This window comes from Diorhabda carinulata, chromosome 4 (genome assembly GCF_026250575.1).
Source record: "Diorhabda carinulata isolate Delta chromosome 4, icDioCari1.1, whole genome shotgun sequence".
NCBI lineage: Eukaryota > Metazoa > Arthropoda > Insecta > Coleoptera > Chrysomelidae > Diorhabda > Diorhabda carinulata.
Window position 1 is genome coordinate 9425190 of NC_079463.1, and position 26462 is coordinate 9451651.

At 31.7% G+C, this 26462-nt stretch overlaps 1 protein-coding gene across 1 annotated transcript; it reads left to right on the forward strand.

Moving 5' to 3' along the window:
* The first annotated feature begins 1467 nt into the window (after nucleotides 1–1467).
* Nucleotides 1468–25895, forward strand: LOC130892263 (proteasome activator complex subunit 4-like). The gene is made up of 24 exons (XM_057797543.1): nucleotides 1468–1897; nucleotides 2196–2336; nucleotides 3678–3839; nucleotides 3908–4124; nucleotides 4181–4458; nucleotides 4524–4712; nucleotides 5413–5574; nucleotides 7036–7459; nucleotides 8358–8597; nucleotides 8701–8912; nucleotides 10481–10729; nucleotides 12155–12332; nucleotides 13136–13387; nucleotides 13485–13758; nucleotides 14022–14253; nucleotides 15428–15754; nucleotides 16723–16960; nucleotides 18261–18569; nucleotides 18671–18915; nucleotides 20122–20267; nucleotides 21296–21612; nucleotides 21700–21819; nucleotides 23043–23243; nucleotides 23302–25895. The coding sequence occupies exons 1-24, from the start codon at nucleotides 1677–1679 to the stop codon at nucleotides 23434–23436; spliced, it is 5469 nt and encodes a 1822-aa protein (XP_057653526.1). The 5' UTR covers nucleotides 1468–1676; the 3' UTR covers nucleotides 23437–25895.
* Nucleotides 25896–26462: the final 567 nt, after the last annotated feature.

Here is a 26462-nt window from a genome sequence, read left to right on the forward strand (position 1 = left end):
TCAAAAAAATGAAGACACATACACCTTTGATTGACCCAGAGCCTTTCTGTCGTGTAGGAAATGTCTCCTACAAGAAACGGTTTTGGAAAAGAAGAAAACCAAAAGACAAGTCACTGCAAAAAATTACTTTGATACTACTAAATCCGAAAATATTCCACAGTGAGAAGCTATACCATCTCACTGGTTTCCTAACTATTACTTCAATAAGTACCTGATGGAAATATGGCTAGTCCATGGGTTGGCAACGATTGGAGGCAATTTACTTTTATACAAAGTTGCATCCAAAATGAATTGTAGGGCCCAATATTTAGAAAAATCTTACTTTCTTTGCAATCTCTTAACCTAAAAATACCAAATTTGATACACTGAATGAGACTTACGGGCATTAAGTAATGGTAAGTAGAAGGCGATCGAATCATTCTGGAGAATTAGTTAGGGGTGAACCAACATGAAAATTTGTTTTTTATGTCAGTTGATTAAATAATAGTTTATTTTCATACTCTGAATAAATTGGTTCTAAAACTTTTTCTACAACTTTATCATTTTCAAGGAAAATTCGAATAACCAAAGACATATTTTCAACAATATTATTCAAAAAGCAGGTTTTTGTGAAGGAAATTATAGAGATGCATGGAAGAATATCGGAGGAAGTTTCCCAATCTATTCTTTGAGTCATTGGTATGCAATCTAATATCAAATTTGTGTTGTTTAATAATAATTGAGCTAAAAGTTTGTTTATGGTACTCCACAAGCTTCTGGCATCAATAATCACTCCCAGGCATTGGATGAATGGTTGAGATGTGATCGCCTGCTCCCCGACTTGCACTTCCATCGTCTCCACTTATTGTCTACTGGTAATCAGCACAGCCTCTGTTCTGTGCTCCGCTAGTTTCCGACCGACTCTTTTCATTCACTTAGAGATCTTTTTGATAACCATTACTTATATTCAAGTTGATCTCTTCTAGCTGCTTCGCTACGAGGTTCGCCTCCTCCGTTAGTATCAGATTGAGTAGCACATCATACATGATGTTCCACAAGAGAGGATCTAGGGCCGAGCCATAAATTACCCCTCCAATGACTTAGTACCTCTTGGGACCGTTCTCTATCGTATTTAAGTATTATGTCTGTGAAGTAGCTTGCTACCATCTTCTGTAGGTATCTTGGAGTTTTTATGTCAAGTGTTATGGTCGAAACGTTCATCTTGAGCGATGTGGGCTTACAATAGAGTGATTAGGTGTAGTTTGGAATAAATAATTCCACGGAATAGTCCACAATTAATAACAATACTTATCCATATATGAATGCATATGCAACTTGGGGGGGGGGGCAAGTGTTCGCCAATAGTAACGTTTTGTATGACTCCAATGATAGCTGAAAACGACGAATCGTGGAACGATACAGAGTGATGCAATTATATTGGAACGTACCCATTTAATGTAAGTGAATGTCGTATTTCTGACAGATGACAGTATCAGTTGACACTGGCATTTAATTGTTGACGGTGATGACTAAAGGAAAAATTTTCATCGAGTCATAAAAATAGACGTCTTTTAATTATCATTAGGTTTTTTAATTGTGAAGGTGAACAAAAACAACTAGTGTAATTGTAAACTTTCAATGTGATAGTTTCTGATGCATCGTATTTTGGTAATAGTGAAAAAATAATATTCTAAACAATGGAAGAAATAATGGAAATAGATTCTTATTCATGCGAAACATTGAATAAAAATTCTAAATATCAGAAAGAAAATGTTTATAATAAATTATTACCCTACGCTGAGGAACTGGAAGGAGAGTCCGCAAAATTATTTGAGGATATTAAGAGCAATCTTGTGAAATCTCTACTGGCTAGAGAAATGAGACCTGGCTGTGCCTTATGGACATCTAGGTTGATGAAGTAAGATTATTTTTAAAATTGAAATTTTTTAAAAATTAGCAATATTTTGCGTTTTCTTATTGTCTTGTCATGACAATTGTGATATTTGACATATGTTTGATAAATAAGTTTCAAAGTTGCTTATTCATAATTATGAGCATGACATTCAAAACCCTTTATTTATAATGACTCTTTGGAAATACTATTCATAATTCGAATGAAAAAATTTTGATTCATTCTAAAGCATATTGACAATAAGATGATTCCCTTTTACTTTCATAGTATTTTATCTATCCCCTTCAAATATGTTTATTTTTAGGTATATAAAAATTTATGGATTAAAATTCTCAAAAGAAAATCACATTACTTTAATCAAGTTATTCTATGAATTAGTTATCATTCCAGACCTAGAACCTACTAGAATTAATAAATGGGCAAATACTTTGATCCAATTATTGAAGTAAGTATCATGAATAATTTCTGGCAATATAAACTACTGGTCAAAACTTTTTGCCCACCCTATAGTTTGCTTGATACACAAGAAACAAAATCAATATTGTAATAACAAAAAATGACAGTCTGTATTAGTAACATATTTAAATTTTTGATTCATCAATGTAACTCCTTTTCACTATTATTATTTTGGTGCATAATTTTGGTATTCTCTTCAACAATTTCAACAAATACCGCCGTCTATTTGATTCCATTTATTGGTGAGGATACTCCAAAGATGTGTAGTAGGATAGCACTTTCTGTTTTCCTTATCCCCTATCCAATTTGTCATGCTGGGAGATACATTGTTTCCAATCAGACACAGGAAAGAACATACTACATTTTCCTTTGATATTTTTTATTGCCTTCTTTTTTCAAAATCCCTTCAATTTTTTATCAGGTCTCCAGTGGCTCTTCCTCAAACGTTCAGAAAACAATCACGTAGGCTCCACGGTGTTTTGCAGCTGGGATTACACATGGAGCTAACATCTGTTCTTTATTTGACCTGAACCCAAAGACTCTTTAAGCTCTTAAACCCTCTACAATCTCTCAATTTTCTTTTGATGTTTTGAAAGAGGTTTTTTCACTGCCACCCTTCTAAAAAGGCCAGCTTTCCTCAATCTCTGTAGAAGAAATCAAAGGCAGATCCCTAGATTCATCAATATAAGCTACTATCTCTAGGTTTGTGAGTACTTGATCACATGATGATTACAATACATTTATATTCAGAGGTTGTGATTCTTCGAGGCTATCCTTAATGTTTTCTATCTCCAAAGCTCCTGTAGATACATATTTTGTCATGTTTTAGTCCAAACAATGTCGATGTATTGCAGATATGTGGCAATGGTAAAATAATATTTTTATATTAACTACTAGTCAAAAATTTTTATCTACCCCATAGTCCATTAATTAAATTTCAAAATAATAGCTAATTGTTTTGTATTCTTCAACTATGAATTATCTCTTCCATATTTATAATAGTAGTAGTCACAGTTACTCCTGTGACATTCAAGAATGTGCTGTCATTTATACTTCTTGGACCAAGATATCTTTAATATATTTTTTGTTGTCTATCACACAGACTATAAGGGGGCAAAAACTTTTAACCAGTAGTGTATACACTAGTATTTTGTTATAATCAATAAAAAAATATATGAAATTACAATTTTCCATGTTATTCTTGTATATAGTAGTATATCACTCATAGAATTTGAGATTATTGGCATAATAAAGCTATTTTATGTTGAAATATTTGTAAAATCCGAATTTGTTCGTTTTCTCTGAAAATAGTGTAATAATATGCTTTTAGAAAGAAATACTTGCTTACTAGAGACGATTTGCAATTAGATTGGAGACCTTTATATGACTTGTGTATAAAGATAACTGAAAAGAGTAAAACTGGAATAGGAATGTATAGATATGCTTCTAATTTTGAGATGACAATTTTTCATCTTATAAGATTATGTAAGGTGTAAGTATTGTTCAACTTTGTCATATTATTTTTAAAAACAAATTTCAAATAACTGTTGACTGTTTCAGATATTTTCCGGCTTCAGCCACTCAGGATATTTTGGATGAATTCAGACCAAGATTATGTGTGTTTAATCAAAGTGAAATGACTACCACAATTAGATATTTAGAGTTATTTCTGCCAAATAGTATGAAGTTGGAAGAAGCAGATATTAGTTACAAATTGTGGTTTGAAGAGTTAATGAATATCTGGGATACATGTCAGGATGATAGCTCATGGGAAAATGTAATGAAATCTCCATTAATTGATATAAATCAATATTGATGAATTATTATTTTTAGAGTATGATGTGGATAATGACAGGACTCGCAAGATTTCAAGTAGGTCGTGTGGACTGGCAACCTTACATCCCAAATATGTTTGTTAGGTTTCAAAGAACCTTTCAATTACCTGTAGCTTTCAAACAAAGACATATGGGTAGATCACATAAAATTGACATTTCTGCAATTGCTATGTGGATAGTGTGTGTTTTAAATGGGGACAAGAATGTAGCTTTTTTTCATTTTGAAAAGTTCATGCAAAGCTTAGAATCTTATTTTTACCCTGCCAATACCGGAAGGTACATGTTTACTTTTATATTTCAACTAAAATGAATCAATCCAATAATATACCAAATTTTTTTAGGTGGACTTCAAAATTGAGAGAATTATTAAGAATGTTGTCGTTTTATTTTATACAAAGGGTTCATTGTGAGAGATATAAAACAAATTCTTGGGAATTCCAAGTACCTGATCATTTTAAACTTACTGAAGAAGATGTAGATAGATTTGTAAATATAATGAAACCATGTATAGAACAGGCCCTGTATAATAGGTATGTGAAAAATTTGTCATTTTAACTCAAGTCTTCCTTGTTTAAGACGTTCTAGTGGGCTACAATTCATTATTTGTTTTGGTATTCTATACTCACTAATCCACTGCACCATCCATTTCTAGGGATGATAGTTTTTATTCAGTTCTTGACGTCAGTTGCCACGTTTCACATCGATATATAACAACGCTCTTGAAAATTGTGTTAAATATAATATAAAAATTTTATTGGCCCATAGTATGGAGCTGAGTGTTCCAATTATTTGTTTTCCTTTTATTATTGGTTCTTCTATTTCTGGTCCAGCTCTGCACTTCTTGTGATTTTTGTTGCCAAATACATATATTCAGAAGCCAGTATTTGTCTTTGTCTTCAAGTTGTAAATCTTCTGTTTTTGATCTGACACAGATATACTTAGTTTTTTTGCAAATTAACCTTTAACCCCCCATTTTTCATATTCTGATATTAGTCAACGAGTCATGAAATCCAAATCATCTTTGTCTTGAGAAATTACTACCTGTATTTTATTCAATATCTTTTTTTTTTAAAGTGGTATTTGCTGTTTAGGTTGAGCTACTTAACAACTCTAATGTTGATTGTCAACCTTATCCATCTTTTTAGTGGTCTCCCAATGTTGGATGTTTTTTGTACCTCTTTATCTATATCTGCTTATTAAAAGTACTAATTATTTTATTTTAATTTATAGAGCGGGACTACATGATACCAGTATAACACTTCAATATCTTTCATGTCTAAGACCAAATATTATCATTCCAATGACTTTGGAAAAATTGTACTCTTCAATGAATAGTTTAACAGAACCTCATAAGTTAACTTCTTCTATGATAGCAGTGATTGCATGCGGAAGGTAAGAATAATTTATCATTTTGCACTAATGAAGTGACCAAAAAACTAAAAAAAAAAATAATTTTAATTTGATTTTACTGAATTTGATTTAGTAGCCTTTAAATACCTGAAAAATCACCTTAACTTACTCAATGAATGATGAACTGAGAGGCGAACTCAGATCAACAACGAATCAGTCCAAGTTACCTTTACCATGGGCCATAGCGTTTGCTCTGCAGTAACTATAAACAACTTTCAAATTCTAGTCGCTACTGAAATATCTAGGCCTCCATCTTGACCAGAAACTTACTTAAAAAATCATTTAAAATCTAAAGGAAGCTCAAGAAAACTCATTCATGTACTATATAACAAATCTAAACCAGTTTGATAACTCAATATGGAAGTCAATCAAAAATACAAAATTCACGTACCTCCAATTAGAGATGAAAGTGGAACAAATCTCCAGTGGGCCAGAAGAGATGAAGAAAAAAACCCAACTAATTTTCGATAATTTAGCACAAGTATTTACCTGAAACGACGATCCAGACAATTAATTGGAAAAAGACCTAAATAACATTCCAATGAATATCCCATCAATCAAACCACTAATGGTGAGTGAAGTTCAACAAGATGCATAAATACAAAAAGAACACATGGTATAGACAAAATAACTCCAACAATGATTAGTAAACTTCCAGTCGAAGGTGTTGCTTACTAAATGCCATCATAAGATTAAATTACTGACGAAAATTGCCAAAAACTGCTCAAATGATACTTATCCACAAGTCAGCCAAAAACCCAAATAAAGTTACAGGCCCATAAGCCTATTACAATTGTTGTCCAACATTATCGAAAGGTTACTGCTACAAAGGATCGAATATGACCTAGAAACGGAAGATTGGATACTACTCCACCAATTTGGTTTTTCGAAAAAAACACTTCACTGTCCAGCAGGTGCAGAGAATAATCCACTGCATAAATCTGGCCTAGAAACACAAACACTACTACACATTCACTTTTCTTGATATCACAGAAACCTTTGAGAAGGTCTTTAATATATATACTCAAAAGTTGGCGGATTTAATTCAAAACATTAAATTTTTAATAATTTGGGAAAAAAATTCACAAGGTAGTTGAAATTGTTAAATATACGAATTTCTTAAATCAATCATTTTTCGCATTAATTGAAATACTGTCCTATTTTTCCTCAATTTGTCTAAGCAAAATGTACAGAATCATTTACTTTTTCACGTTTGAAAAATTTTTAATCAATTTCTCAGACACAAATATTAGTGGCCATTCAATTTGTTACACTGTAATTTTATTCAGAGTACAAATTACAAAACTTGGATAAACTGACAAAATAAGAATGTAACAGTAATAAACTAAATTATTTCTCTTCCAATATATGTTTTTGCATTGAACATTGAGAAATAAGTAAAAACATCCCTCTGTATTACATTATTTTGGACATTATATTTAGGTACATGGTACAAGGTAGTCGTAACAACTATCCAGAAGGTCCAACGCACATAATTCCACTATTAATGGAACTTCTTCCTGGAATAGATCCAAATGATATTAGAAAATCTTATGTAACATTCAATTTCATCGTTCATTTCGTCAATATGATTCCATTAATTGATTCATCTGGAGCAAGCACTTACCATGATTTGACAGAAGAGGAACACATTGTTTGTGAAGCTTCGGCCAATTTTGAAGATTTCGTTTTACAGTTTTTTGATAAATTGTGTGTTTGGATGGAATCAAATAGTTTAGATTTCATAAGGTTGGAACAGATGACGAATAATGAAAATATTAAGAATAGAGTCGAAACTATTTCAGAAAGTGCATTGGGATCTGTGATTGCAGTTGTTTTGAATCAGTGCTCTCCTACTATTTTTAAGGTAATAATAACACTATAATATTGCAATAAAACAATATAAAACCAAGAAATATAAATAAACAAATTCCTTAAAGTTCAATTCTTACATTAAACTTAATTATTATATATTCATTTTTGCTATTTAGATCAAATATTCCTTAGCTTTCAGATTTTGTTTTTAGAATTTGCTATATATAGAAATCATGCAACTTTCAATCTCTGAATCCACTATTGAAAAATTTTCTAAATTTGCTTTTTTTAGTCCACTCGTTTAATGAATATCCATGTATAATTTATTTTTTGTTAGTTTTTTTTTTAATTGCAGTTTAAGTTATTATTTCTAAGCCTTTTGATTATATTCATCCCTAAATTTCTTTAACTTCGCATAATTATGATGATAGAGATGAAAATGTCATAATTATTATAATTTTTAAAGAAAACCTTCCATCATTTTATAATAGACATAATGACTCTTGGATACAAAGTTAAAATAAAAATGGATGGACACTGGTCAAGGGTGGTATTGTTACCCTTAATTTAAGATTTATTTTGGAAATGTTACTGAGGACAACATATGATGTTTAGTGCCATGAGCGATTGAGATTGAAATAAATCACCGAATGAATAATAACACATGATTCGCGAGTAGAATACTATACTTTATCCACGACTAATTATTTTTGATGGAAATTTTGTTACTTATAAGAAAAAATTATAATAATCGTATATCTCATAATAATTTTCAAAAAAATCTATGAATTTAAATTAAAAAATATTACGTATCTAATCGAACAAGTTGATGGTATTTATTTATGGTTAACGATAATAATTGAAATTTGGCCAGTAGTGTATCTGTTTTCTTTTTTTTTGTATTTTTTGTAAAGCTTATAGCTATTCAAATTCCACAAATATTTTTTCAGAGTGCCTTAAAGAAAATTTACAATTTTGTTACAAGCAAAGTAATGGAAGTTCATGTTTCTGGTAAGATGTTAGCTATTGGATGCCACTGCTTTGCGAAAATAAACCCAAAAGAAACTTTAAAACAATTTTTGCCGTATTTATGTGAAAGAATAGAAGAGCTCTTGAACGAAAATCCAAATATCCTTAAAGAAGAACATATTGATGATGAACTACTATATAATTTGTTAATGTTGTCTGAAGTAAGTAAGTTTCTATTGAAATGTTAACCTTGTCTCATCTGCATGAACTGAAAAAAATATTCTAGAAAAATGTTTTTAATATGATTAAAATTTAAAATTATAGTTAGTTGACGGACGATCAGAAATATTGAACTACATGGAACCATTAACGAGAATATTGGATAAAACTCTGCATATGACATGTCAAAGTGCAAGCCAGTTATCGGCTAGAATGCTAGAACTTATGATGTCATCCTTAACTAATATTCAACCGACTGAAGCTAGAAGCTGTTCGATAGATTATTCAACGCCAGTTAAAGACTTTTTAGCCATTAGGTTAGTACATTTATAGATTTTTTTATACAGGACATTTTATCAGGTTTAATTTATATTATTATTATTATTATTATTATTATACCGAAAATAATCAAAAATTATGAATTTTGGCAAAAGAATTAAATATGTAATAAACTTCACTTTTAAAATGAAAATTTTATGTTTGGTTGATTACATTCTGAAATTTTTGTGTCAAAATAAAAAAATCCATATTTTGGAACAAAAACACCACTCTCAAAAATTTAGTGTCTCTTTATAATATTTGAAGGTGAACATAATAGTAAAATATTTAAGCCCAAAGTTTCGTATCAAAATTCTATTTTGATGATCATTAAAAATTAAAAATTCTACAAGTTTTTCAATTTTTTTCCTTTTGGCATATCTTCAAATTTAATCAAATTTGAAGAAGTCAATTCCAACTATTAGTCGAATTCACATGACCCCCACCTATTTTTTCTATAAAAAGTTTTTAAAATTTTCGATATTCTTTAAATTTCTCTACTCTATTTTTTGAATTGTCAAAAACTATTATAAATTTAGATATGGACTTCGGTTGGGATACTTGGGGCTATTATTATAAAAAAAATTTGAATTCAAAAAGTTTTTAGAAGTTTGAATTTTGAAAATCATCAAATTTCGTTAAAAAAATTTTGTTTTACATTTTTTTACTATTTATATTTTACAACTATTATGAAGAATAGTGTTTTTTGTTTTAGTATTATGAATTTTGCAAAAAAAATTGTACCATGTGATAAACTTGATTATATTAAAACGAGGAGAAATCCAAGTTCATGAAAATGACGCATCCTAAATTGCGTAAAAAACTTACAGTAGAATTATACACGCAAAAAATAATTGAATTCGAGCAAGTCAACAGATACCTCTACATTCGAATACATATCAAAGACAATTGCGATGAAGAAAAAAATATAGAATCAAAGGTAACACGAGGAAGCAAACAGACAGGGACAATAAACGAAAACGATAATTGCAGATCCTGCGAGCAAGTCATGGAAACAGCAGAGCATCTACTCTACAAGTGTCCTGCCTATTTCTTTAAAAGGCTTAAGTACCTAGAAGGATTAGTACCAACATTTAGGAAAGTAGAATACAAGAAACCCAGAAAGAAAGCATCCTTTGGGAGAAGTCTATGTATTTTGTAAGAAGAACAATGGATGTAGTCTTGTACAAAATATCTTCTAGGTATATGTGCAGAGTGGCTGTGAATCCAAAACGAGTCCCCAAAACAATCTACAACCTGTCAAGCATATACGGTGTTTATATTTTGTTGCTGACTCACATAAATATGTTGAACCGAAACACGAATGCCAGTTGTTGAACAGTCTGTTCTATGTATTGTAGTTTTTGCTTTGCCACGATCGACTGGATTAATTAAAGTCTTGAACGACCGGTTGGCCACTCCGGGCCTATATATTTTACAATTATCAACTATACTTTCTAAGTGTACATTTCATACATAATTCATATCGCTATTTTCTAAATAGATAATCGTGAGGTTAAGTAATAACATTTAAATCATACATATTATCCCAATGTGTTACTTTTAGAGAATGGGGTAAGGCGCAAGAAATTAAGGACCTAAAAATATCCTGGTACGTTCCAGGTATGAAAGAAGTTGAAGCAGCCCAAAATTTATTGGCCAGATATTTAATGCCGGAATTGGAGAAGCTAGAAAAATATTCTAACGGAGAAGAAAATTTTACGAGACACGAATTGAAAAGGTCCCTAAAAATTATCATTTCCATTTTATCGTGTCAACCCCTCTTACCCATGTGGGAAGAAGACGTCATCCCATTGTAAGTTTTTATATTTTATTTAATGACCCGTTATTATCGATTTATTTATTTATACGAAATATTTAGTATCGTCAAAGTGGCTGCACTGGATGTTAGACTGATCTGTTACAGCCATGTTAGACTGATCTGTTATAGCTGTGTTAGACTGATCTGTTACAGCTGGACCCTCCTAACCTCGCATTTTAATGTGGGCAACAAATCATGATTCGTTTTTTGGTTAGGTTAGATAATGATAGATAATGACTGTCCATCAGTCAGGTGACAACGACTTTGCAAAGCGAATTACCTGTCTGAGGGCTATTCAGCTTCCCTCTTCTGATTTTGAAAAGTTTTGTAGTCTTTGTTATGAATAACCTCGCATTCACGAAGGAGGCATTCGGCGGTTTCCTTTGGTTCCTTATAAAGCGACATAGCTGTCGGGAATTTCTCCAATGATCTTTAGCTGGTAGTTCGTCGGACTGTATCCAGTAAGCATACCAGTAACTAACATATTTTCCATTGTTTCAGACCTGGGGTCTTTTTCCATGTTTCTGATTTCTAATCGATTTTCCACTTTTTATGACCATGACTTTTTGGTAAACCTATAAAAGGTTGTGGTCGTATGAAAGAAATTTTTTCGATAGATCGTCTTGTTCATTGCCGTGTAATCCAGTGTATATATAAGATTATCTAGTTAGTTTGCTTATATTGAGTTCAAAAATTCGATATAGTCCTATACTAGCTTTGACTCAATTTTATGAGACTTGAGTGCTTGTAGGGCTGCTTTGCTATCAGGATGGATATCTTTTCATTGCGGTAGTTACGTTGTACGCAACGAGCTGAGTATGAAAGGATAGCGTATGTTTCCACCTGGAAAATAGAAGGTTCTCAGCCTATTGGGATAGCGAGCTTGGTTCGTTGGCCATATATTCCTACCTCTACTTATCCTTTTTTCGTTTTGGAGGCATCAGTGTAGAATTCCAATTAGCCTCGTGGGAACTCATTCTCTGCATTTATCCATTGCTGTCGACTTTTTATTTTAATTTTATAGTTTTTGGTAAGGCATAGGTATGGAAAACATGATGTTCATGATCATATCTATGGGCATCTTACATTCCTTTAGAATACTGAGATATCCAGTGAGATCGCCGGGTAGGCCGCCCTTGTAACTTATCTAGGATTGTTTCCCCAATTTTAGTTTTTGTTCTTGGCCACCACAATGATCGCACAATGGATTTGTACATCCAGTTACATGCTTTAATGCGATATAAAAGTAGATATACGTGGTACCATTCTTGTAGTTTTAGGTTAAGGTCGAAAGTGCAAAATCATTTCTCATATTACACTCTCCTCGTCTATTCTCAGCAACTATTGTTCTACGAAATCACTCATTGTTATTACCCATATAAAAATTTCTGAGACTTATGTTGGCATTTGAAATTTCAGAGTAGAAACAGTACTGGAACCATGGAATTTCAATCTTAAAGTTAGTGGATGTGGAACTGTGACAATGCCCGATGGTTCCAATGTTCGAAAAGCTGTTGTTACTATTTTACATAAGTTGCAAAAACGATTAATGGAAGTGGATGAAGGTGATACACAAAGTATTCAGAACATTATCAACGTGAGTATCTAAATTTGTTATATCCGAAACCAAAAACATGTGACTAGGAATTGTCAAGATACTTCCTGCCCATAGTAATAGAATTATAAATTTGCAATGATAACACAACTTGAGGGTTTCAACCTGATTTGATGCAGTTGATATTTATTCATTTTATTAATTTTCCAGTCTTAAGTATATAAACAAAATTTGGACAATATTAATCAGTCCAGATCGCATGTTTTTGACGAATCTTAGCCTAGCTGCTTGGTGTTCCCTGGTCACTTGAGGGGCAGTGATTTCAATTCCAGAATTTCTTAAAACATTTTTCATGGTTTGTAAAGTTATGCTTGCATTTCGAGCTTCTGTCAACTCTTGTTGAAGATGTCTTGTCATTATATATCTTCTTCGTAAATCTAGCAGTCTCAAAAATCTTTTGTCTGCAGGTGTGTAGGTGCCTCTGATTGATAAGAAGTAAAATCCAACCAACATTTCTTTTAAATTTTATGAAATACTTTTTCATAAGAAAATAAAAAAATATGACAGGACAGTTTATGGACAACCTGTATACAATCATAATTATTGGAATATATAGATAATTGATATATTATTCTAATATTCATATGACATATGAAACTAGTAAATTGGGATGAGGGATGAATTTTATATCTACATAATATTGACAGTATTTTACTGCATTTTTTGTTTTCTAGAAAATACTAAAAATATTTAACTTTTACGTCGTATACCTATTCGCATATCCCAATTATTACATCAACTCTACTTTCCAAAATAGACTTCTCAATATAAATATTTCTTTGCAGATTTACAATATAATTTTGTTCAACAAAACACGTGGTCAAGATTTTGAGTTTCATTGGAAAAGTTTTCATATGACGAAAAAACTGTTAGAAGATCGTTTACATCAAAAAAAACTTCATTTGCGTCATTTGTTAATTGATAGGGTGATGTTGCAACAAGAATTTCGAATTGAAAGCAGAAACTGTTCGTTTACGGAGACACACCGAATGTTAATGTTGGATCTTTTCGAGTTGAGCACGTCTAGATACAGTGAAGTAAAAATAATAATATTCAATATAAATTATTGTGAATCAATTGTTGATCTATCTACACATAATATGGATAATTAATACTTTTTTTTCTTTTTCTTAGGTGAGGGTGGCAGCTCAAGCTAAATTATTCTCAATAGTTTCTTATTTCCCTTATTCGTATTCAGTACTAACTGAAAAAATAACGGAAATTCTCCAAATGGATTCAGAAAAAAATCACGAAAAATTTAAAGGTTGTTTGTATATATTATTGGGGCCTAAAGGTTCTCCAATAGTTGCCAGACATGATTGGAAGTTTATCGAACAATTATGGCCCCTCATCATTAGGTCCATGCCATCGGAGAAACCGTCTATTATTAATTTGATAATGGCGTTAGGTTAGTACATTTTTGTACAAGGGATTCCAATTTACATAACCAGACGTTTGATTTGATAATTACTAAATAATTTGAAATATTCAGGAGACCTTCGTAAAAATAGCACATATCACTTCAAAATATGGAACATCTTATAAAATAAAGCTCATTTTCTCACCTCTGACCCTTACTTAAGAAACTGCGACCAAAAAGGCGTGTTGGAATCGTTAATTGTGGCATGTGGATATTCATGAGCTCATAAGTGAACTTATTTTATGTTTCAGGTGAAGCTGTCGATAAATTTTTTCCAACAATTGCTATTAATTTAGTAATACCAGAAAGTGCGATAAAATTAACTTACGATTTGGCTAATAATGAACCAGTGTGTGACATGAATCAATTTGATCAATTAGAGGCAAATGGTAGAGAATATATCAAAAGAAGAAGTGAAGAGAGAAGAGCTGCTTATAATGGAACATTAAATGCCTTAATGGACTCTCTTGAATCAGGAAGTTTGTAAGTAATTTAGTGCACACCTAAATACTATGTGTGAAGAATTATTTTTTCTTTAGTAAATGAAATCATAGTCAAGGACATATATTTAAGCTATATTGACTAACATGTCTCAAACGAAACTGTCCTCTCAGTATTGCCTCACGGCTCGGAAACTAACATTGACACAAAAAATTGTAAATAAAATAAGAATAACTCAACGAGTCATGCAGAGGACCATGTTAGGATTGACATTACGAGATAAAATCCGAAATGAAGAACTGCATAGAAGAACAAAAGTTACAGATACAATTGGAAGAGTCACACATTTAAAATGGAAGTGGACTGGCAAGATAATAGTGAGACAAAGAGAATACTAGAATGGCGTTCCAAGGATAAAGCATACAGAAACAGTGGACGACTACTGTCGCAATGAATGAACGATTTAAAGAAGTACTCAGACAACATAAGCATCATAAAAACAAGAAGGGTCAGTTTTTCCACATTATATAATGCAAAGTACCAAATATCACATCCCTCGCCTGATCATTCAGAGAAAGGTTGACGACAGAAGATGGATGAGTCGCAAGTGGCAAGAACAAATATTCTGAAGTAGCGACAGATAGATACCAATTCAACCAAATTGTCATGGAGATAGACCACGCTTGAAGCTAGGCATAGTACCGAAAGAAGAAAAAGAAGGGTAATGGGCTACTCAATTTTACAGGCTCCATGTTACTACATCTATTTGTTGTAATCACACAAATAAATAAATAATCAAAAAAACTCGTCTTGGTTTTGGTCTCGTGTAGTATCTGTCAGGTTTATATCAATTTGGAAACAAATTCACAGAAGCGACAAAAGAATCCAGAGAAGCGTGTATGTACGATTTTAGCAGCATAATACCATTTTCTGACCATCGGAGAGCGATGGCGTATAATTTCGACACGTTCTACTGGCTGGATGTTAATAGTTGGTAATCATATCAAATGTTTAAAGTCTATATAATTTCGTAAGCAAATAAAAATAATTCAACACGAACGGTTGGTCTACTAGACGATAATGTAGGAATCAGTTTTATTGCGCTCCAGGTTTATAAAGTCGAAATCTTTTTTTATTATATTATTTTTGTTGTTTATCGACTTCAATTGACTTTGAGTTATATTGATGTTACAATTTAATTTTTGAAACTTTTCAGACATTGGCGATACCATCAAATGGCTATCAATTTTATCAAGGATCTTGTCCACAGAGATGTGAAATATAGTCCAAGGATAGTGAAATTTTTCCTAAAATCATGTATAGACGATTCATTATTAGTTAGAAAAACTTCTTTAAAAATTCTCGTTTACATTTTGGTTCAGAACAAATCGATATATACAAAAATTGAAATAGATCCGTTTTCATTTGTCAAACAAACTGTGATTAACAGAAAAGTTAGGCCTGGTATACGACAAGAAAACCAGTGGTTAATGTATAGCAGTGAGAATATCCCAAAAAATTCTAAAGACTGGAATGAACCAAGGTAGAAATTTTTTTATGATAAATAGGTTTTTTAAATAAATTTATAATAAAACTACTCACTAATTCAAAATTTTTTAACTATCCATTTTTTCATGTATTTATTGACTTTTTTAGAATATAAAAAAATTGTAATAAAAAATCAGAATTTCAATAAATTACAGGCCAGTAAAGTGGGGTCTATAAAAAAACGTTGCATCCTGGTTCACACGATTCCATAGTGATCTGGGAGAAAAAAGTTGAAAAATGCTTAATCTGTCTTAATGTCGCTATGGCATTGACCTTGAACCGGCGACATGAAATATCAATTTTTTTGCCACTTTTTTGACCTTTTAAAACTATCCAAGACCACGATTCTCTAAATCAATATCAAAAGAGAGCATAACGAGTACATTGCAGATATGAATTGAAAATTACTCTAAATTTAACTTATCTACGGAAAGCTGGGATAGTTGCAGCCCTCCACTGGGGTACAAGTTGTTAGAGATGATATTAATAAGGTAGTGGTGCACCTGTTGGTTCCTAGATTACCGCTTAACTCCATCTGGGCAGCTGTAGAACAGTGTCACCACGAATTTACTAATGTTTACTTTTAATTTAACCTTTGGTAGGAGCTGCAGATAGAGGACGTTTTAGAATCGACACTTAAACTTTTCTAATGAAGTTAGAAGTCGACAGCAAAATAATTTCTTCAAAAAGTTGAACGTGATAATGAAACAAAAGTGATTATTGATCCACAATAACTAAACAACGGTATACGAAAAATTTTTGAACAATATGTAACAAGCTGATTGGCTTCTTTTTGATATTTTATTATTGCATTATTTCTGTTATCAATTTTAGTGCTAACGTTTTCAACTTTTTTAAGTATCAGCTAATTCATGTCTACTGCAAATGTTTTCCCAGAAATTGAAATATTACTGACTATATAGGATCATCACGTTTTTTTTCACTAGTTATTTACGTTGACAGGTATGTTCATGATCAATACACAGGATACTACAGCTGGCCGAAATCTTTGGAAGTATATGATTCTTCTTCAAAACAAGAAACTGCTGCTAAAAGACTGAATAATTTAACGGAAATAGAAAAAGATATCTTAGAATTTTATACGAACGAAGAAAATTTAGAAAAACTCATTAAATTTTTATCTTTGGAGGAAAGAAAAGGCCGGGATCAATTCAACGCCTATAGATTTTTTGCATTTAAGGTAAATAAATATCTTCGAATGTCATTATCTTTCGGTATTCTTTTTCATACATAAAATAAGTGACTTCAACCTGAAGATGGGAAATATATTTGCGCGTTCATTGAAAGGTTCTCACTAAAATTTTAGATATTTTGGAAGTTTCTGTTTAACAATTGTATACGTCAATTTTTGTGAGGATTTTTATTAAAATGGACAAAATTGAGTATTGAGCTGTCAATATATTTTTCTGAAAATTAATACGCTTACTCAAATGGAAAAGGAGTTAGATACCGTGTACAGTATTCTATCAAATCATCTTGACCGACGACGGGCGTTCGGTACGACCAAAAACTGCAACAAATGGTACTGGACGACCATCTGAGATAGCATATCGATGCTTTTCCATTAGGACAAGGCTAACACTCTGCATGGATAAAATTCATAAATTACACTCCGAATTAGTGGGGCATTCATTGTATTTACCAGATCTAGACCACCGTTATCTGAAATAAAAATTTTACTTGAAGAGAGATTTTTATTAGAGGAGGACGTATATGTAATAGATTTAGTTGACCGCCCACCGTATTAACTAGATCTAGCCCCCTATTTCCTAAATTCAAAATTTTACTTGGAGAGAACTTATATATAATATATTTAGTTGACCACCCGCCGTAATCACTAGATCTAACTCGTGTTCCCTCAACTCAATATTTTACTTGTAGAGATTTTTATCATAGGAAGACGTATATGTACTATGTTTAGTTGACCATCCACCGTATGCACCAGATTTAATCCCTGTTAATGGAGAATGAAACTAATAGCGTACATTCAGTGACCTATTATTAATAATAACGCCAAGTTGCGTCTTTACTATTCACTCGCATACATATCATACTTCTTCACTATTGGCCTCTCATCTAATAACATACAGCCAAGATCTGTGTTTACTTGTTACAAGCTTGTTTGAATAGTGTACCGCGAGGTACATCTAAAGATCTGCATCATGCCCTTCAAAATTAGGAATAGTGACTACAAAGGATAACAGATATAGACTCTTCACGTCCACTGGTGTAACCAGGTCATTACACAGAGGGTTGCACCAGAAGAGTAGAACAAAGAAATAATTTTTTTCTTTCTGAAATAAAAAAATCAACTTTATAAAGTAGCTACTATAAAAATAAAAAAACGTCTTACTTTTCTCAAACGAGAACGTTGGATGCTAATGGGTTAATGTAATCTTTCAGAAAGCTCATCTTTCGAAGGTGATGCAATAAAGGAGATTTAAAAAATGTATTTCAGTTTAATTTTTTCAATTTTTCAGAACTTATTTAAAATGTTTGAAGACGTATTATTACCTTATTTTTTACCCCATTTGAAGAGACTAGTTGAAGATAAACTAGAATCTAGCCAAAGATGTGCGGCAGAAATTATAAGCGGTATAATACGAGGATCAAAACATTGGGAGTACGAAAAAGTAAAAAATCTCTGGTCTACACTCCTGCCTTTACTAGAGAGGGCGATAGTCAATATTTCAACTGAAACACAAACCGACTGGGCTTTGTGTATTACAATGGGACTCGAATCTCGAGATCCAAACAGACATCATTGGCTGATTGAGTATTTTCTACAGGTACTTTTGTAATCTGATAACTAATGATTTTTTTTAAATGTTTTATTCGTAACTGGATCAATTTTTACAACAATAGCATTCATTTTGATTTTATTTTTTAGGATCCACTAAAAGATCCCACAATTTTAGTAGCTTGTACCCGTCTGCATTTACTATTTGTGGCCATAAGTCAACAATCATGGCGAAATACAGAAATATCTGGTCGACTTCTGGAGTATCTTCAACCGCATCTAGCTCATCAGTTCAAAAATATTCGTGAACGGATATCAGCTTTATTAGCCGTTACTTTTAGCAATGTGGGGCAAGGCGTTGATGATGGAACTGGAGATGGCTACTCAAAAATGAAGTATTGTAACTTTTTTAATTCTGTAACGTTTTTCGCGAAAGAGGTCGACGATAAATTTATGATAGTTAATTTCACATTTAAAACTTTCATCTCTTGATCTAGAACTTAAATGTTTTTCAATGAAACATAACAAGTGGCGCTACTAGATAATAACGTTAGTAACTAGTAGATTGGAAACTTGCTTGGGCTCAACTCATAACAACAAAAGGAAAAAAGACGGTTCCCAACAACTAACCTCCGATTGCTTTAGTTACAGCCATGCCAGCAAATCTTGAGATATTTTGTGTCTGCTAACATCATTAGCAGCCATCAATACTGCTTTCGTAAACATAGATCAACTGGAAATCTCTTGCATGAAATTGAAAATAAAAGAAAACTGATTTGTGGGGCATTAAATGAACAATTTCAGTTCAAGAGTTCAAACCCACTTCATTTCGTCTACTTAGATAAGAAATCTCTAAAAAGTGTGTAGAATTAAATGAATGAGTGAAGCTGGAAGACGTCAAATATATAGTTAATTTTTTAAGTTTAGTGGATTTACTAACTAGCGGTTAAAAATTAACGGTTGTATATTTAAAATACAGTAGTTTGTAGTTACATATACAGTATCAATGTTGACTGGTGAAAACACACGAGGCAAACTATTTTTTTATCAAAATTAGAGGAATATTTATTCCTACTCACATACATACATATAATCCGATATTATAAGTTAACAAAAATTAAATTTTGCTTTATCACGGGATGCTAACGGTTCTAAAGAGAAGGTAAACTGTATTCAATTCAGTTGCGTTACAACGTTAGAGACTAAGACGTCGGCAGGTGGCATGCGGATGTCTACCCATCAGAATATTATATAACTATTAAAAAAGGCAATATTGATCAAACGCAATACCCAGATCAAGATGTCATTGTTTATATTATTCACCTTCCTAGCATGTAATTTCGAATAGTGTTGCGGGTTGAGGACTCAAAATGAAACTGTCTTAAGAGTTTTTTTAAAATGTCAACGTTTCGATCTTTTATTTGATCTTCATCAAAGCTAAAAATATATGGTACATTATAACTCAAACGTTGATGAAGATAAACAAGTAATAAAATTGTGAAATTAGAAGTAAAACAATTATTGCTCTTAAATAGTTTTACTTTGAATCCTCAACCAGCAACAATAAATTAAACAATACTAATGTGAGTATCTATTTGTAGGAAGTTTTTTGAGATGGTTTCGCCAAAACTGAAATGTTTATTAGATATGTCTTTAGCAAAAATAGATGAAGAAAATAAAGACACTGCGTTAGAAACTGATAGCAAAAATGAAGAAAAAGAGTCTCTGATTAGGTTATTTAAAGTAGGTAAGTAGGTCTTAAATACTTAAGAGTCTGATTATTTGATTATACATACTACAGATGGTGTCCCATAAGTAATATCGGTGAAAATTCCTACATTTTAATTTAAACATGTCGTAACTTGTTAAGACTAGTCTCTAATTCTATAAGTATAATCGCTTTACACTTTCTTCTAATCAATCTCTCTGTTTATATAATAGTATGTGTTGAGATATTATTGGAAAAAAAAATTTAAAGTAGACGTGGAAAATAAGTGAAAGGTATTTAATGAGCGAATAGCACAACATTAATTTAATCGTTTTAATAGTAGACATTTAACGTTTGAAAATTGTTCATATACCTACGTGGGATATTGAGGTTACTAGGGAAGCAATAGAAAACTAATCTAGTAACAAGCACTCGCCGATTATCCGACTCCCTTGAAACTTCTAAAGATACATACATTCAAATTCTTATTGGTAATGAAACTCCTACCTCATCAAGCATTTAGTCCGGACTTTACAGTGTCGGATTACTATTCATTTAAATCCATGGCAAAATTATTGCTTTTTTGCATGTAAATTACATTATTCACATCGAATATCAAGGCTTTTTTTGTATCATTATTCAATAATCATTGGAAACTGACATTTTATATGAGACACTCTCTATACATAGTTCCATGCTTGTTATTCTAATTATTTTATGATTCGATGTAAAATAGATTTCAAATTCACGCTTTCTAAATAGTATTTTTTCATTCACGTTCCCAGGTTTCTTTCACATTATCGGCAATTCCTTATCCAACAAACATCAAAAAATATACTGTACTATTTGCTCAGCTTAGAACCAACATAACATTTATCCCATTTGGGGTATCTAGTGATAATAATTGAAACCTTGAAACAAATTCGCATCATACTTAATTTGGAAATTCGAAATTTGAAAACTTATATATACCGATATCTATCTAAATAGCTTTCAATATTTTTTTATCAAAATACAGCTTTTGTCATTCCAATATACCAAATATTTATTAAATATATATTTTTTAGTTTCTAAATTCGTGATGACATACATGGTTCGAATGAACTACTTTGCGCGAAAGGAATTCCTCGAACTAATACCTTTAGCTGCGTTATTTCAAAATAACGAAGCTGATGAGGAGCTGGCAACATTGTCGACTAATTTATTAGTGGTATTGTCAGAAACAGGTACTTCTCCCAAGCACATTCCGGATGCTATAGATGTCATTAAGAGAGTTGCCAGATGCCCGTCATGGTCAGCCAGGGCAATAATTGCAGAATTTTTACCCATTTATACGTTTTACAACATGGCCGCTATTAATTCAAGAAGGGAGTGGGTTTTGGAAGTAAGTTTATTAATGTCCTATAAAACCAGTTGGTATTTGAAAAGACCAAAATATTAATTATAAATAAAATTGATTGTTATTTTCCAGATACAATCTATAGTACTGGAATTATTGGAAGATCCTCGACATGAGGTTAGAATTCAAGCTGCTAAAGATTTGAGTGGTTTATTACACTGCCAGTTCATTCCAGAACCAAGTGAATTATTGGTATGCATAATAAATGAAATTTAAAATTCTTTTAATCAATAAAAGTAGGCGTCTTTTAATCTAAATCACCTCTACTGTGGTCATTGATAGTGGAAAAAATCCTCCTATACTTAGTAGCGCTGGATTTACAGTTCTAGGCTACGTAGATAGTAGTGGTAGTAAAAAGCAAGCATGAAGTCATAATCTCTGTCCGGATGCAAACGGATATGAACATAATTGAAACCTGGGGACATGAAGAGGAATTCTTGATCAATTCCAGTAAAATAACACTAGTTCCATTTACAAGAAGAAAGGCTACTATACGTACACGTACCTTCGATGAAACTCAACTGATACTTTCCATTGAAGTAAAATATGTAGGAGTCACTTACTTGTAACAATAACCTAGATAAGCCATTGCAGCTATATGGACTTGTTGCATGATTGTTGGCAAGACATCATCACATTTGGTAGTCGATAAATGACAAACAACAGCTCAGAAAAAACTGAACAGAATTCAAAGGCTGATCTGTCTAGCTATTATGATGGCAATGTCAATCCCCCCCACCTTAGACTTAGAGGCGTTGCTAAATCAGCCCCTCCTTCACTTTATCGTTAAGAAAGAAGCTTTAGCGACGCCTGCAGGCTAATCCAGACAGTAAAATTAAAGCTAAGAGATGGAGAAACACTCCAGGCCTAAGACAATCCAAAAGATTGATAATAATATCAGCTAAAAAGTCTGATTAATCTAGTAATCTCGTGATTACTAGAAACGACGTAAAATTAGTGGTCAGTCTTCTGACAGGTCACTGTTCCGTCAAATATCACCTTAAGACGATGTTTGGCAGAAGACGACAACGGCAGATTCTGCGAGCAAGCCATGGAAACAGCAGAGCATCTATTCTGCGAATGTCCTTCACATTTCACTAAATTACCTTGAAGGAATAGTACTAACACCTAGGGAAGTAAGACACAAGAACCCCAGAAAAATAGCTTCCTTTGGGAGGAGTACAAGTATGTTGGAAGCTAAAGACACCACGATGCAAGTGAAACTTTTTCCAGTTTGTAGACATTTAACTGAAACTTTCTGGAAAATATTAATTAAAAAAAATAATAATTTAGTTGTTAACGAATTACTGTAAACCTAGGCAATTTTCCTTCATATTCAAACAGAAAAAATAAATTCTTTCAATTCTAATAAAGACAATTATAATGAGAATTTTCATTTTTTTTCATATTTTCAGACTCAGTTCAAACAAAAAGCCAAAACTAAATATAAGAAAAAAGATGCTGCAGCTTCAACAAGTAATAATATAAAAACCAAGCATGCCGCAGTTCTTGGATTATGTGCCTTTATAGAATCCCATCCTTACGACGTACCTGATGATTTACCAGAAATTTTTCAACATCTTAGGCCCCATCTTAGTGATCCACAACCCATTCCTGTAAGTAACCAACTCTTTGTAAATGATTCAAATATTGATCAAGTTCATTGTGTTTCAGGCAACAATCCGTAAGACTTTAGGAGATTTTAAACGAACTCATCACAATAATTGGGAAACGCATAAACTTAAATTTACAGAAGAAGAGCTTTGTCTACTAAGCGATCTAACAGTGCCCCCAAGTTATTATGTATAGCAATATTAATTTTTTGAGAAACCAATTTAATTCAATTTTGTGATATAGTGAGGAAGAAAAGGTAGATATTCATGTTGTAAGTACGTCATGCTACAGAAAAACCAACGACAAACTATTTTAATAAAATATATTGTTTATAATATCACTATTACTAATATTAGTGTCTAAAAAATATACCAGGTTTTATTACTGAAACAATAACAGTGTTTTAGAAATTAACTGAACTATCGAAGATAGTGTGCGTTCATTGGGGATGGAATCTTTTCTTATTAAAATTTAGATTAGATTGCTTTTCACCCTCCAGCTCAAAAATTATATACGATATAAAATAATATGGGAAAATATTAAAGGAACTGAAAATAATCACATAAATGAATAGTAGAGACTCAATTAATCAGACTAATAGTTGTCATTCTGCATTCGGACAATCAAATGAATTGAGAAACGCGATTTTTTTATGTACTTTGCATAATGAGGCTAGATAATCATTAAAAACAACAATTATTTGAAAAAAATTATGTAAGTGATACAAATATATAATAATTGACAAAAAACAATCAATATTTCATGCTAAGCAAATGATTTGGAACGTAACGGTCATAATAATATTTATTGGTATTGCTTAAGAATAGAAATAAAAGTTTAGTTGACTACACAACTTACTTGTGACACATCCAATTAAATAATGTAATGAAAATCGGTACCTAAACATACTATACTGTTCACTGTAACCACTACTCCAACACTCACAATTACATTGTCTGATCTCCCTCTTTCGATAACCAAGTCTTCAGAGACGGAGTACCTTTGATCTGTGAACTGATGTAGTGGTAGTAAGTATTATGTTATTCATTAAGAATATCATTAATAGTTCCACACATTCCAACCTTGTTTAAACAAAATTTGCATTCAAATTGGATAAACACATTTTTCTGTAGGGTGGCAGAAATCGACATGACACCTGATTTAACTTTTTTATCGGTGACGGCTCGTTGAATCATGGATTAATCATAATTGTAGATACTGGTGTACTTGTAGTCTTATAAGAAATTGGTTTATTATGAGTTTTATCCATGGTATAAGTACACTCATTGCCTTTAGTTCGAAGTTTTTCAATAATTTTACAATATTACAAAGTATATTCGCGTACTATTAAATTACCAACTGACTCCAATTATCTACTAAGAGTGGTAGAGTACAGGGTAAATTGAAAGCTTTCTTATAAGTCATTGTTGTTTACAAATGATTATTGAGCTGTTAAAAATATTGAATTTGTCCTTGGATAAGACTAATTTAAGTTTAAAAAGTCAAGTATGTTTCGGAAATTTTTCAAAAAAATCTATTTTTCTGTAAAGTGTCTTCTAGTGGCAAATATTGAAAGTTATTGGGAAAAATTGTTAAGAATTAGCATATACTAAATTTCGATATCAATTGTGTAATTTTTATTATAGAAAAAATTAATGCTTGGCTCATTACTATTGGCTTAATGCTGATTAGTGATCATGAATGAGTTTAAAATCACAGATTGAATTTTAGGGTTTACTGATCCTCTTCCTATATCTGCGTTTTTCGGAATTATCCAAAAGGTTGTTCTCTTGTTTTACAACTTTACGTTCTAGCAGTTCTTTTGGAAAATTTGTTTACTTTCTAATCAAATGACACTTTTATTTGAAATCATATTTTTATAAAGCAATATATTAATGATATATTTTAAATATATAACTTTTTGTTTTTGTTGTGTATTTTACCTAACTATTTTTAGTAAAATTATTATCTTCTAAAATAATCCCTGAGTTTTTGATCGTTTGCAAAATACCTTTTGTTTTTGCACTAATGTTTTTTAGAAGCAAAGATTTGTGAAAATAAATGCGTAAAGTCATACTTGAAACACATTCACTAGAATTCATCCAGTTTTTTGCAACGTTTAAATCAAAGGCGGAATATTCACAGATATTTTTGAAATAGTCTGCAATTCCAAAAACACAAATGTGTTAACATTCAGCATTATATGTAATGTGGTACATTCAGAGATATTAAATATAATAATTGACAACGCCAAACACACCAAAGTGACACATTTAGATATTTTGAATAATTGTTGCAAACACATTCAGTTGTCTATTTTCTCATATACTTCTTTAGAAATATATCCAAGAAAAGAAATTTGATTATTTATCAAATATTTGGAAATTATTTTATCGGTTCCATCGCACATAACGAGCCCTCACTGGTTGAATGACGAATTTCAAAGAAAAAACTTGTTCAAGTATATTTTTACCTCTGTTTTGTGTTTGATTAGTAAATTAAGATCTAATATAATTTCACTTTTTTTAAAATTATTTTATTACTGTTTGTTCATCATAGTATTTTTCTGTTTTAAAAGGTTAAGGTTCTTTATTATAATAGCAAACAAAAATGTAGTTATATTGCAATGTTTTAATAAAAAGTTTTTTAATCCATCTGCTCTCATTAATTACTATTTTCCTTAACTTCTAAACAGCATATGTAGATTATTTGTTTGCCAAACTTATAAATCCAGTATTTCCAAAATAAATCGATAAGATGTGCAGGGTTCGCCGGATTAGAACCAATACTGAGCAGAGGTGTATAGGAGAATCGAAATATGACGATTGGGAGCAAAAAGATTATTTCTTTGCCACTCTCTAACTTAAATATACCAAATTTTGCACACTATATGAGACTGTTAAGAGCATTAAGTGATGGTAATGAGGGGGGGGCTTCAGGGGCACATCATACTGATATTGGTTTTATATTTCTGTAAATTACAAAAAAATGACACGGTGATGTTGGTAGTTCCTTCAGAACAGATGGCAATACTTACTCCACCTCAAGTAATTAGTTTTGAGGTTATATGGATAAGAGAATTTGCCATACGGTAGTCCGTATTAATATGCTATTTCAATAGAATTCAAGTCTTGTGCTTACTGATACAAATATCTGACAAAAGAAATCGCACCTTAAGGTTGCGGGCATGGAACTCTTTTACCATCTCTACCACTTTAAAG

Coding starts and splice junctions, on each gene's coding strand:
- LOC130892263 (XM_057797543.1), top strand. CDS start 1,677: ATGGAAGAAATAATGGAAATAGATTCTTATTCATGCGAAACATTGAAT. Junction 1,898..2,195: donor TGGACATCTAGGTTGATGAA/GTAAGATTATTT, acceptor GTTTATTTTTAG/GTATATAAAAATTTATGGAT. Junction 18,570..18,670: donor TGATTGAGTATTTTCTACAG/GTACTTTTGTAA, acceptor TTTATTTTTTAG/GATCCACTAAAAGATCCCAC.